Consider the following 14,100-nt stretch of genomic DNA (forward strand, 5'->3'; position numbering starts at 1 on the left):
TTAGTCATTATAGTAATCTTGAGTTCCCAAGACTTTCAAAGTTGATTGTCCTCACAGTATGGCTATTATTGTTTATGTAAGTTCTGTTTACTTCACTTTGCATCAGTTCTTATGTTATTTTCCCAGTTGTTTCTAAAACCACCTCCTTCATAATTTCTTAGAGCACACACATTGTTCCATTACAGTTAACCCTTCCACATCTTGGGGGTTAAGGGTGTGGCACCCCTTCATCTGGAAAATCCACGTAAAATTTTTTTGCCCTCCCTTTGTATCAGAGAAGTCTGAATTTATTCTTTTTCTTTTATGTGGTGTTTACAGTACCTTATTGTAAAACTTGGGTTACGTATTTGGTCATAGCTATATGTAGGTCAACATTAAGTAAAAATACTAGCCTTTGTTGTCTTTTGGATTTTGCAAACTTTAGCTTTTTACTTATTTTAACTTTAAAAAAGAAATTGTGTTTATTTATGGTATTAAAATATAAAATATATTATTATACAATACCATACATGTATTTTGTGCATTTTTGAGTTTCTAAACTTTTTCTCTTCTGTCTGCTTGCTTTTGCATGTGGTCTGTGGTTTCCGCAAAATTCCCATTTAATTTCTTATGCTGACCTGCAATATATTGAAACCATGGTGGAGAAAGTCACAATAACTGTACATTCATATCCCATAACTTGTTAGACCATTCCCCAGTTGATAGGTAGGTATCCCCTTAGTTTCCAATTTTTTGCTACCACAAAAAGAGCTGCTATATTTTTGTACATATGGGTCCTTTTCCCTTTTCTTTGATCTCTGGTTGCCCTACTTTATTAATTCTTTCTCTTTTTTTTTTCAATCTGTCAAGTGAGACTTTACTTAAACTGAAGACTGCCTATTTTTTCTACTACATTTCAACAGTCTTTTTGGGGACACATCTCCACAGTTAGAAAAAAGTCTTAACTAGCTAAGCTTTTAACTTAAGCACTTTTAATATCCTTTATTTTATTGGTAACTCTTCAACATTAAGAATTTTGGAATACCTTTGGTAAAAGGCTTATTATAGGTCATGAAAACAGTACTACAGACTGTAAAGATAATTTTTACATTGATCTGTAATTGAAGTTAAATAGAATGACAAGAATATTTAAGTCTTTATTTTTAAGTGTTTCAATACTAATTTGTTCTCAGGCCACAATTTTCACTGACAGTAGTCAATTTGGTTAATGACACTAGTCAATTTTAGAATTTGACACCCTTTTCCTTCAAATTCAATTTTTTTTTTTTTTTAGTGAGGCAATTGACTTGTGTGACTTGCCCAGGGTCACACAGCTAGTAAGTGTTAAGTGTCTGAGGCCGGATTTGAACTCAAACAAACCCAAAATCAATTAATTTGTGCTTCAGTTGGTATTTTTATCTTTAGCAAGGAGTCTCCACCCTCCCAATTCTTTTTGGGGGGGGGATGGGGGTTAAGTGACTTCCCCAGGGTCACACAGCTAGTAAGTGTTAAGTGTCTGAGGTTGGATTTGAACTCAGGTCCTCCTGACTCCAGGGCTGGTGCTTTATCCACTGCGCCACCTAGCTGCCCCCAACACCCTCCCAATTCTTAATTTAAATCCTTTTCAGATGATTTTCCTTCACCTAAGGAGTATTATTTTCCTTGAAAGGAAGAATTTTGATGATTGTGGGGTAAGTCTTAGCCAGACTGCGATATTTGTGTCCTTTACCCTTCTGGCCAGACAGAGCCACTAAAGATTTTTGAACAAGATGGTAAGACTTGTTTTAAAAAGATGATTTTGGCAGTCATGTGGCAGGATGGTTGATCAACAAGAGGAGTAAATTGGCAAGTGAACTTGACTTGGATTCCTGACAAAATTTTAGAACAAAATATTAAAAGGATAATTAGTGCACATGACAGGGTTACTTGACTGTACATAAAAGAATTGATGAGTTTACCTAGGTTTTGATAAAGTCTTTCTTATTATCTTTTGTGAACTACATGGAGAGGTTTGGGCTGGGTGATAGTGAATTTAGGTAGATTTGGAAGAGGTTAAGCTACCAGACCTAGGAGGTTGTCATTAATAATTCAGTTTTAGCTCAGAAGGGAGGTTTCTTGTGCTAAGTGCCTTAAGGATCTGTCCTTGGGCTTGCTCTGTTGAGCACTGTTATCAGTGACATGGATGGATGAGATGGCATGCTTAGAGAGTAACAGGAAGGAATAGTCACCATGTGAATAACAACCATCCAGCATCCAAAATGATCTCAACAGGCCAGGATGATGGAACAAATCTAATCAAATAGCATTTACTTGAGATAAATTTAGTCTTACCCTTGGGTCAGAAAAAGATGTGGGGATTTTGTTGAGTTTTAAGGGTATGGTGACATGGTAGAAAAGCTAATATATACTTATGTAACATTAAGAGAACTGTAACATCCAGGATCAGGGAGATGTGATTCTTGCTCTACTCTGCCCTAGTCAGATCACATCTATATTGTTTTGCATCTGTGCTCTATGTTTTGTGAAGGGCAGTGATTGAGAATGTCCATCGGACAGAAATCAGGATGATAAAAGACCTCAAGATTATGCCATAGAACCAGTTAAAGGAACTCAGACTGTTTAGGCTGGAGAAGACTTAAGAATAACAAGATAGTTCTCTTCATGTACTGGAAAGTCTCATGGAGAAGAAAGAATTAGATTTTTTTTTTCCTGCTTCGTCCCAGGAAGCAGAGCAATGGGATAGAAATAGTGGTGGTCACGTTAATGCGTAATATAAGGAAATACCAGCAGTTTGAGTTCACAAAGTGGAATGGCTCACCTGGGAAAGTGATGCGATTTTCTTTGCTAGCAGTCTTTTTTTTTTTTTTTAAAGTGAGGCAATTGGGGTTAAGTGACTTGCCCAGGGTCACACAGCTGGTAAGTGTTATGTGTCTGAGGTTGGATTTGAACTCAGGTCCTCCTGACTCCAGGGCCGGTGCTCTATCCACTGCACCACCTAGCCGCCCCATTAGCAGTCTTTTGTGGAGAACTACTTTACAGGTATGTTAGAGAGAGAATTCCTGTTCAGATATAGACGGAAATTTGTGGCCTCTAAGGTCCCTTATTCTGGGATTCTCTGATTTTGTGCACTGATTCTTGAAAGTATTGAAGGAGTTTTTATACATAAAGTATTGGGGGGAGGGTGGAGAAAGAAAGGAGGGAGAGAGGGAAAAGCAAGAAATATGTTTCCATTCAGAGAACTTGGATCCCAATTCTGCTACTAACTGTAAGATCTTGAACATATATAACTATACCTTTGAAAATCTCTGCATATGTATGTGTTTATCTAAGAACTTATTTAAAAGATAACTTAAAATGACTTTGTAGTATCACTCTGATTGTATCAGAACATAGTGCCTGAATTCTAGCTGTCAGATCCAGAGGTGTGATTTTTCCTTAACCTAAAGAATATTATTTGAAACTTATTTTTTTTTGACTTACAAATATTAGGGATAAAACTTTTAGAAACAGAACATTTTTTTAAACAAGAGTTTAGTTGAGAAAGGGAGGGGAGATGAAATGTAGGATAGATTCAAGGTAGCATGGTCTACAACTGAATGGTTGAGGCATATCCCAAAGAAGAAGAAAGAAGAATCAAGCTAAAAAGAGGTTTTGTTTCATTCAAGCATTTATGAAGTTTCTACTCTGTCAAGTACTGTTCTAAATTCTGAGATTACAAAAGGCAAAAAGAAGTAATCCACATCCTTAACCAGCTTCCTTTCTTTTTTCTTTCTTTTTTTTTTTTGTGGGGCAATGGGGGTTAAGTGACTTGCCCAGGGTCACACAGCTAGTAAGTGTCAAGTGTCTGAGGCCAGATTCTAACTCAGGTACTCCTGAATCCAGGGCCTGTGCTTTATCCACTGTGCCACCTAGCTGCCCTCCTTTCTATTTTTGAGAGGGAAAGTGCTAGCAATTGAGTGGAAGAGGGTGGTAATCAGGATAGGCTTCCTGTAAGAGGTAGAGTTTCCTTTTCTCTGAAGCAGATCTGAGAGATTCTGTTCTAAATGTTGGGAGACAGCCTGGACAAAGGCACAGAGACAGGAGACAGAATGGTGTTTATGAGGAACAGCTAGGGCGCCATTTAGCCTTGGATCATAGAATGTGCGAAGGAAAGTCATGTTCCCTAAGCCTGGAGAGAGGCAAGGATGAAGCCAGATGATGAAAGGCATCAGTGTTTGATCCTAGAAGCAGGAAGGATCACTGTCTTTCTTCTTTCCATGTCTCTTGCTGAAAGTGGTAGAACCAATATTCCAACCTCAAGTCCTTTGACATGAAATTCAGCAGGGTTTTTTTTCCTCTCTCCCATGCTTTGATGCAGAGTTCTGTTGTCATAAGAAGTCATGACTATGAACACTACAGGGAACCATAGGAAGAATTAGATTAACTGATGCAAAATGAAGTCAGCAGAGGCAGGAAAATAACATACATGATGACAACAGTAAAATGGAAAGAACAACAATAACAAAAATTAAAACTAAAAACTCCTTATAAAAATGACCCATTTGACCCCAAAGATGAGATTTGAAGATATGTTTACTTCTCTTCTTGTGGAAGTGCAAGGCTATGGATGTAGAACATTGCATATGATGTTGGACTTAGTTCATATGCTGTTAGTTTTGCTAAACTTTAAAAAAAAATTGTTTTAAAGAATGGTTCTCTGGAGGCATGGGAGTGGATAGATTATATTGGGAAATAGAAATGACAAAAACAATCTCACAATTAGAATGGTTTAAATAATACTCGTTTTACCATGTAAACAGTGCCATGGGTGGTGGTGGTGGTGGTGGTGGGGTGTGTGTGTGTGTGTGTTTTTAAGGACATAACAAAAAACTCTCTTTACCTCAGAATGTGGCTGAACTACAGTGCTAATAGAATCTGCCTGAACCATGGGTCTTAGGAGTTAGATGGACTTGAAATTTAGGAGCAAAGATGTTCTCATTTCCTGGCATTAGGGCTTGCAGAATTTGTAATTCCATATTATTCTGAATATGAACGACTTACATCCTTAATATAAAATTGCTTTAAAATCCAATTCATTGAGCATTAAGCATCTACTAATGTGTAAGGTACTCTGAGCAGTGGGGATTCAAAGACAAAGATGAAACCATTTCTAACCTCAGGATGTTACATTCTTTGGGGAAGAATTGAAACATAAAAAGATAGGCATCGTGTGTCTTTGTATACAGTAGTTTGAAGTGTGAGAGAATGCTAACAACTAAGTTATAGGGAAATCCTTGTAGGAGGTAGCACATTAACTAAAGTCTTTTTTTTTTTAATTTTTTTTTTTTTTAGTGAGGCAATTGGGGTTAAGTGACTTGCCCAGGTCACACAGCTAGTAAGTGTTTAGTGTCTGAGGTCGGATTTGAACTCAGGTCCTCCTGAATCCAGGGCCAACGCTTTTAACCACTGCACCATCTAGTTGCCCCCAGAAGTAAAATTAATAAACTGTTGGAATAATACAGGATAGAGGTGGTGAGAGTATACTGGGGTAGTAGCCTGTCGAATAGAGAGATAAATGTGAAATACTATAGAGATATTACTAATTTTAGCCTATAGTCAGACTCATTGCAGCCCATATTTGGGAAAATGTAGCTAGGAACATTTGAGTTGTACTCTATACCTTTTCTGTATGTCTCTTTACAAGGTACTCATCGTCCTTATGCCATCTTATGTACACATCTTTTAAAACAAGAGTTTAGTTGAGAAAGGGAGGGGTGATGATGATGTTGGATAGCTTCATGTGGTAAAGTCGGGTAATAAAGGTTTTGGACCTGGGCATGTTTGAAAGGAGTGAGGAAGGAAAGGGGAGGGGGAGGAAAGGGAAAAAGGATAATTGAGAGGGCAGTCAGCTGGAGGAAAATGGGAGGAGATAGAATCAAGGGTTACCTGTTGAGGGGTTGGCTTTGGCAAGAGTAGGGTAACCTCTGCTAGAGGATGGGGAATTGGGTTTTAAAGCAATTTTATATTTAGGATGCAAAACTTACTCTGGAATTAGAGGAAAACAAGCTGACCAAATTCCTACTAATTCATTTATAGTCATCACTGGTTAGGGGAGGCATATTTGCTTTTTCTTTGGGGGGGTGTCCTTCATAGGATCAACTTTTCTTCCTTTTTTACAATAAATACTTGTTTTCTTCTGATCTCAAATTCAGCTGATTCATTGTAAATACTGTTTTGTTTGTTTGATAGCCGTGGTAGAAGAGTTTCAGCTGTCACTGCAATGTCTCTTTGTATGTGTCGTTTTTGTACTGGAGGATTGTCTAGAACTACATTTTGTTTTATGAATTGTTGGGGTTTTTTGTCTTAAGTATGTTTTGTTGAAGATTTCCCCTTTAGTTTTTTGTCTTTTTATTTTTTTCTCTCCCAGGGCAGTGAGGGTTAAGTGACTTGCCCAGGGTCACACAGCTAGTAAGTGTCAAGTGTCTGAGGCTGGATTTGAACTTATGTCCTCCTAAATCAAGGGCAGGTGCTTTATCCACTGTGCCACCTAGCTGCCCCTCTTGTCCTTTTATTCTTTTTATTTTTATTTTTATTTTTTTTGCAGGCAATTGGGGTTAAGTGATTTGTCCAGGGTCACACAGCTAGTAAGTGTCGAGTGTCTGAGGTTGGATTTGAACTCAGGTCCTTCTGAATCCAGGGCCGGTACTTTAACCACTGCGCCATCTAGCTGCCCCCTTGTCTTTTTTTTTTTTTTTTAATTTTTTTTTAGTGAGGCAATTGGGGTTAAGTGACTTGCCCAGGGTCACACAGCTAGTAAGTGTTAAGTGTCTGAGGCTGGATTTGAACTCAGGTACTCCTGACTCCAGGGCCGGTGCTCTATCCACTGCGCCACCTAGCTGTCCCCCTTGTCTTTTTATTCTTAAAAATTTCTTATTTTCACTGATAACTTTTGTTTTCATATCACATTAATTTCTAAATCTCTCCTCCCCCACCTTCCCATCGAGCCATCCCTTGTAACAAAGAATAAGAAAGGAAAAAAAAAATGCTAGGCAGAACCAACCAACATATATGCAATATATAAGAGAACGTATGCAATGGCTAACTAGAGTGGCACACCTTTACAATATTCTCAACAATTTTCCTGGGCCACTCTTGGTCAGTGTATTCATTTTTGTTGTTCTTGTTGATCATTCTGTTATTTTCCTGGTATTTCTTACTTAGTATCAGTTTATATAAATCTTCCTATGCTTGACTGAAGTCTTCATATTTGTAATTTTTTTATGGCATGGTATCATTCTCTTACGTTAATGTACCACAGTTTGTTTATGTAGCATGCCAACACTCAGTCATTCTCCCTCCTTTCTGAAGTTCATCCAGTTCACCCTCTCTTCTTCAAACTGGACGCTCCCTCACACTCTGTAAACCTTCCATTTCTTGGCATGTCCTCCTGTCATTGCCTTCTACTTCTTCTAACCCTCTGCTTTGCCCTCATTGAGACCTCTGTTCTTTTTACCCCTACCCCAGGCCATTGCCTAATGAAGGTTACCTTTCCTCTTTTTCTGATCTATAACCCAATAGCCATTTCAGCTGTACAATGTCTTATATTTATAATCTTATGTCTTAAATTTCTTGCCTCTTGTCCAGATTTCAGCCTTGGATTATTCCGCCCATCTTAAATCCCCTGTCCCTAGTCACAAACCACAGAATGAAGCTAGAAGAACTTGTAATTATACCTACTGTTGGGTCATTACAAATTGATGTTTTCCAACCTCAACTGGACCCTTACTGCAACAAAGCTGTCCTTAATTCCTCCCTAATGAATTCACTGTCTCATTTCTCCAAGAAGATATCCAGAACCTTCTCAAGCCCATCATACTTGTAGCTCTGCTCCCGTCTCCCTTCACTGAAAAAAACTGAATCCATTCACTATGGATTCCTCCATGTCTATTTTTTTTTTTCCATCTCAGAAAACACTTCTACCAACTCCTTTCCCCATCCTTTGGCAAAGCCAGCCCCTTGATTCTGTCTTCCATTTTTCTCCAGCAGATTGGCCTCTCTATCATTATTTTAGCCTTCCCTTTTTTTCAAACATGTCCAGGTTCAAAATCTTTATTACTGTATATAACATATCAAGCTGTCCTCTATCCTGTATCTTTCTAAACTAAACTTTATTTTGTAAAATTAAAAAAAAATTTGTTTCCATTTAGATGTAAAGTAGTTTTCAACATTCATTTTCTTTTTTAAGAAAAAATTATAAAAATATTTTATTTTCCAGTTACATGTGGATCGTTTTCAACATTTATTTTTATAAGATTTCTAGTTTCAAGTTTTTCTCCCCCCCTCCCCAAGACAGCAAGTAATCTGATATAGGTTATATATGTACAATAGCATTAAACATATTTCTGCATTAGTCATGTTATAAAAGAAGAATCAGAGCAAAAAGGAAAAACCTCAAAAACGAAAAACACCACCAAAAACAAAAGAAATAGTGTGGTTCAATCTGCATCCATATTCCAAAGTTCTTTTTTTTTTTTCTGGATTTGAAGAGCCTTTTCCATCATGAGTCCTTTGGAACTATCTTGTACCGTTGTATTGCTGAGAAGAATGAAATCTATCAAGTTGATCAACACAATGTTCAGCACTCATTTTCATAAGAGTTCCAGGTTTTTCTCCCTCCCTCCCTTTCCTTCCCCCTCCACAAGACAGCAACCAATCTGACATAGGTTATATATGTACAATCTACAAATGCTCTTTTTTTTGTTTGTGTTCAATATCAGTTCTTTCTGTGGTAGTGGATAGCATGCTTCATCATTAGTCCCTTGGGATCATCTTGATCATTGCATTGCTGAGAATAGTCAACTCATTCACAATTGCTCATAGAACAATACTGCTGTCACTATGCAGTGTCCTCCCAGTTCTGCTCACTTAACTATATTTCAGTTCATATGAATCTCTCCAGGTTTCTCTGAAATCATCCTGTTTGTCACTTCTCACAGCACAATAACACTCCATTACCATCATATACCACAACTTCTTCAGTCATTCCCCAATTGATGGACATTCCCTTGATTTCCAATTCTTAGCCACAACAAAGAGTTGCTATAAATTTTTTTTGTACAATTTTTCCCTCTTTTCTCTTTTCCACAATTAATATTAACCGTTTTCCTCCATCCTATTCCCTTCTCCATGATATTTAGTCTATTATCTATCTTCTTTCCCCCATCTCTCTTCAGAAGGGGTTTGCTTCTGTCTGTCCCCTCCCCCAATTTGCCCTCCCTTCTTTTGCCCTTCTTCATTTTGCCTGCAGAGTTAGATTACTCCATCCAATTGAGAGTGTGTATGTTATTCATTCCTTGAGCCAATTCTGATGAGTGTTAGGTTCATTTATTGCCCAGTTGTTTTTTTTAAATTAATAAAGTATTTTTTTTTCTGTTACATGTAAAGATAGTTCTCAACTTTTGTTTATACAAGCTTTACAATTTCAGATTTTTCTCCCTCCCCCCTCCCTTAGCAGGTAATCTGATATGGGTTTTATATATATATATATATATATATATATATATATATATATATATATATATATATATATACACACACACACACACACACACATAATAACATTAAACATATTTCTGCATTAGTCATGTTATAAGAGAAAAAAATCAGAGCAACGATGAAAAACCTCAAAATAGAAAAAAACAACAGCATCAAAAACAAAAGAAATAGTATGGTTCATTCAGCATCTATACTCCGCAGTTCTTTTTTTTTTTTTCTTTACTGCCCAGTTTAAGTAGATTACTCCACCTTATTGGGTGTGTGTGTTAATCTCTCCTTGAGGCAACTCTGATGAGATTAAGGTGTTTGAGCCCATTCTGATCAGTGTAAAATTCATTTACTATCCCCCATCTCTGGCCCCCCCCCCCATAAGCCCTTTCCTGTTTTCTTTCATGTGAGATTTCACCCCATGCTACCTCTGCCCTTCCTCCTCCCCCCACAGTGTATTCCTCTCACCCCTCAATTTTATCCTAAAGATGTCATCATGGGACAGCTAGGTGATACAGTGGACAAAGCATCCACCCTGGACCCAGGATGACCCCAGCCAAAACCCTGCCTTAGACAGAAGACACTAACCCACTGTATGACCCCAGCTGTGTCCCCCAACTCCAATTTTTTATGGTTCTCTAGGGTCTTGTATTTGAAAGTCAGATTTGCCATTCAGTTCAGGTCTTTTTATCACAAATACCTGAAAGTCCTCTTTTTCATTGAAGTCCCATTTTTTTTCTCTGAAAGAATACACTCAGTTTTGCTGGGTAGGTGATTCTTGGTTGTAATCCCAATTCCTTTGCCCTCTGGAATATCATATTCCATGCCCTCCGGTCCTTTAATGTAGAAGCTGCTAGATCTTGTGCTATCCTGACTGGGGTTCCACAGTACTTGAGTTCTTTCTTTTTGGCAGCTTGTGATATTTTCTCCTTGACCTGGGAGCTCTGGAATTTGGCTATAATATTCCTAGGAGTTTTCCTTTTGGGAGGTGATCAGTGGATTCTTTCAGTTTCTATTTTACCTTCTGCTTCTAGAATATCAGGGCAGTTTTCCCTGACAATTTTTTGGAAGATGGTGTCTAAGCTCTTTTCTTGATCATGGTTTTCAGGTAGACCAATAATTTTCAAATTATCTCTCCTGGACCTATTTTCTAGGTCAGCAGTTTTTCCAAGAAGATATTTCACATTGCCCTCTATTTTTTTTTTTTAATTCATTTGGATTTGCTTTATTGTGTCTTGATTTCTCATATAGTCACTAGCTTCCATTTGTTCAATCCTAATTCTTAGGCAGTTATTTTCATCAGAGAGGTTTCGTACCCCATTTTGGATTTTCTTGGCAAAGATACTGGAATGGTTTGCCATTTTCTTTTCTACCTCATTTTACAGATGAGGAAGCAGACAAACAGGATTAAGTGACTTGCCCAGACAGTCGCAAGGCTAATAAGTATCTGCTGGCAGATCTGAAAGATGAGTCTTCCTTACTCCAGGCCTGGTACTCTAGCCACTGCATAGTAATGTTTGTTCCATTACATTCATGTGCCACAATTTGTTTAGGCATTCCACAGTTGATGCGCTTCTACTTTGTTTCCAATTCTTAGTTATCACAAAAAGTACTGCTATTAATATTTTGGAATATATGGGAACCTTTTTTCTTAACAATGGCATCCTTGGGTTATAAATAAGCCTTGTAATGCAGTCTCTCCTTCAAAGGGAAGGGTATGGCTATTTTAGCCACTTTATTTGCATAATTCCAAATTGCTTTCTAAAATGGCTGTACCTTCTTTCACAGTGCCACTAACAGTCCATTAGCGTGCCTATCTTTCTACAACCCCTCCAACCTTGACTGTTGCCCTTTTTTTGTTATTTTTGCCGGTTTGTAGGGTATGAGTTGAAACTTCAAGTCAACCAAACTCTTAGAAAAAGCTGTCTACACTTATTAAATACATCCACTTCTTCTCCTCTCACTTCTCAAACTTTTGCAGTCCTTCAGATCTCATCACTTAACAGAAACAGCTCTCTAAAATTGTATATTAATTGCAATTCTGTTAGTCTTATCCTTAGGCTACACTTGGCACTGTTGACCACTCTCTTCCTAGGCTGTCTTCTCTGGCTTTTCATGATACAACTCTTTTGCTAGCTCATAATCTAAATCATGCTTACGAATTGTAGGTATCCCCAAGGTTCTGTCCTGGGCTCTCTTCTCCCTCTTCACTGTTTTCACTGCTCTTTTGGTAACCTCATTGGCTCCAGTGTGTTTAACTCACCAATGTACAGATGACTCCAGGAGGTATATATCCAGCCCCAGGCTCTTCCTTATATTTCATTCCCACATCATCAGTTGCTTTTTGGACTTTTCAGAATGTGTTTCCTGGAGACTTCTTAATTTTCATTAAGTGCCAGTATGCTTGTGCTCTAAAACCCTGTGAAACTTAATCCCAGTTTATTTTTATATTATTGGACATTACTCCCTTTCCTGTACTTGAGCATCTGTCTATCCTCTTTTGGCCTTTTCCTTGCTCTTCAAACATGACACTATCTCCTGTTTCTGCTTTTGCTTTGGTTATCTCATTTCTGAATGCATTCCCATCTCATCTCTCTTCATAGACTCTCTTCCTTAATTCAGAATTACTCTTCAATTGTGGTTGAACAGTTCACAACTCTACCAATACTATCAATGTACAAACTTTCATATTTGTTATTAGACTACAATTCTTCTGTGAACTGCTTGTTCACATCCTTTTTACATTTATCTATTGGTGAATTTACCTCTTTATTCTAAATCAAGTCACTGTCTACCCTGCACCATAACTTTCCTCTCTTCTGTCCCTATTTCCTGGTCCCCTCCCTCCCCCCTTAATGCCATACACAGAAGAGATGGGGTATGTGCATTTTCTCTGCTGGGGCCCCTTCACTTGGGTTAGTTTTCATTATTTTCCTGCATTTTTAGAAATTTTTTTTTTAAAGCTTTGGAAAACTTTACAGAGCAGATATTCAGTGAATGCCTAGAAATCTACAGATTGGTAAATGAGATCAGTGTGTAGTGTATGTAGGACCCATTTGTTGGAAGTATTATTGATTTATAAGAGGAAGGTGACATTCAACCTCGGGGAAATTTCTGTTCTCAAATATTATAGTGATAAGAAGTATCAAAGCCAAAATAAAGATCAAGTAAGCCTTTTAAGTTTTGCTAAATAATTGTATCAAGTTTATGTAGAAATTGTACTGCTTATTAATTAATCAAATATGAATTTAAGAGCCATAAGATATAAGTATGAATTTTAAAAATTATTTGAATCCCTAGCACCTAACAGTGCTACGCATATGGTAAGTCCTTGATAAATTCATGATTAATTGAAAGTAAAGATGAATTAAATCTTAATGTGAGGGCTTGAGCTTTTTGATATAATGTTAAATCTCTTTGGGAGTATCTCAAGAGTTTATCCTTTTTTCATAATTATTTTTGGTAATCCCTCCTGCTTGTATTTCATGTCCATTAATTGATACTTTTTTCTTTTTATAGATAAAGTGCAGAATTTTAATGACAATGAAAAGAACAGTCACTTTATTTACAAGCATACCGAAGGTGGTAATAAACAATCCAACCCTACAGCCATTTCTGGATACAAAGTTGAAGCCAAGGATTCATATGATATTTGGGATTCCCAAATTGGGAAAAGGTCAGACTCTCCATCAGAAATGTCCCAGACCAAGGTATCCTTACGAACTGGTTTGTATGAATGGGATGATGTTGCAGATAACAGACCAGGAGATTATATTTTAAGTTTGGGTAGTGATCATCATTTAGAGATAAAAAATAAAGAGGAGTGTACAGGTAAAGATGAAATGGGGAATCTACAAGAAGCCATTAACGAAGACCTTCTGCAAAGTGTTCTCAGGCCAAGCAACTGCAGGACGTATTGTAGGTCCGGTAAAGCAAAATCATCACAAGGGGCATCACATTTTGATAAGCTAATGGATGGCACTAGTCAGTCTTTAGCCAAAGCAAATAATGAATCAACTCAAGATGGTCTGAACCCAGTCCGGAAAGTTGGTGTAAGTTGTGGGACCAGTTTCAGAGGGACAGTAGGACGGACTCGAGACTACACTGTTCTGCACCCGTCTTGCCTGTCAGTTTGTAACGTCACCATCCAGGATACAATGGAGCGGAGCATGGATGAGTTTGCTGCAGCAGCTCCTACGGACTTGGGGGAAGCTGGCCGCCTGAGAAAGAAGACAGATACGGCGACCACCAAGACCACCACTAGACATCGACCTAGCAATACCAAATCCAAAAAGGATGTTAAACTTGAATTTTTTGGGTTTGAAGACAATGATGAAGCAAAGGTTGATGAAGGAGGTTCTGGGAGTTCTAATTACAAAATTAAATATTTTGGATTTGATGATCTCAGTGAAAGTGAGGACGAGGATGATGATGACTGGCAAGTAGAGAGAAAAGCAAGCAAAAAAAGAACTAAATCAGCACCATCAGTCTCCTTTCAGCCTCCCACAGAAAGCAATGATAATTATTCCCAGGATAGTCAGTCTAATGCAAATCCAGGTAAGTGATTTTTTAAAAAAATGAATACTAATATATAGAAGT

General features: G+C 37.7%; 1 protein-coding gene across 3 annotated transcripts in view; it reads left to right on the forward strand.

Moving 5' to 3' along the window:
- The window catches only part of WAPL (WAPL cohesin release factor), a 117,914-nt gene that overhangs the window by 19,268 nt on the left and 84,546 nt on the right, over positions 1-14,100 (forward strand). For all 3 annotated transcript variants that reach the window (XM_043983809.1, XM_043983810.1, XM_043983811.1), the window contains one exon: positions 13,021-14,058. In XM_043983809.1, coding sequence (XP_043839744.1) covers positions 13,021-14,058 — 1,038 coding nt within the window. The remainder of the gene's footprint in view (positions 1-13,020; positions 14,059-14,100) is intronic.

The sequence above is a fragment of the Dromiciops gliroides genome, chromosome 2 (genome assembly GCF_019393635.1).
Source record: "Dromiciops gliroides isolate mDroGli1 chromosome 2, mDroGli1.pri, whole genome shotgun sequence".
Classification (NCBI taxonomy): Eukaryota; Metazoa; Chordata; class Mammalia; order Microbiotheria; family Microbiotheriidae; genus Dromiciops; species Dromiciops gliroides.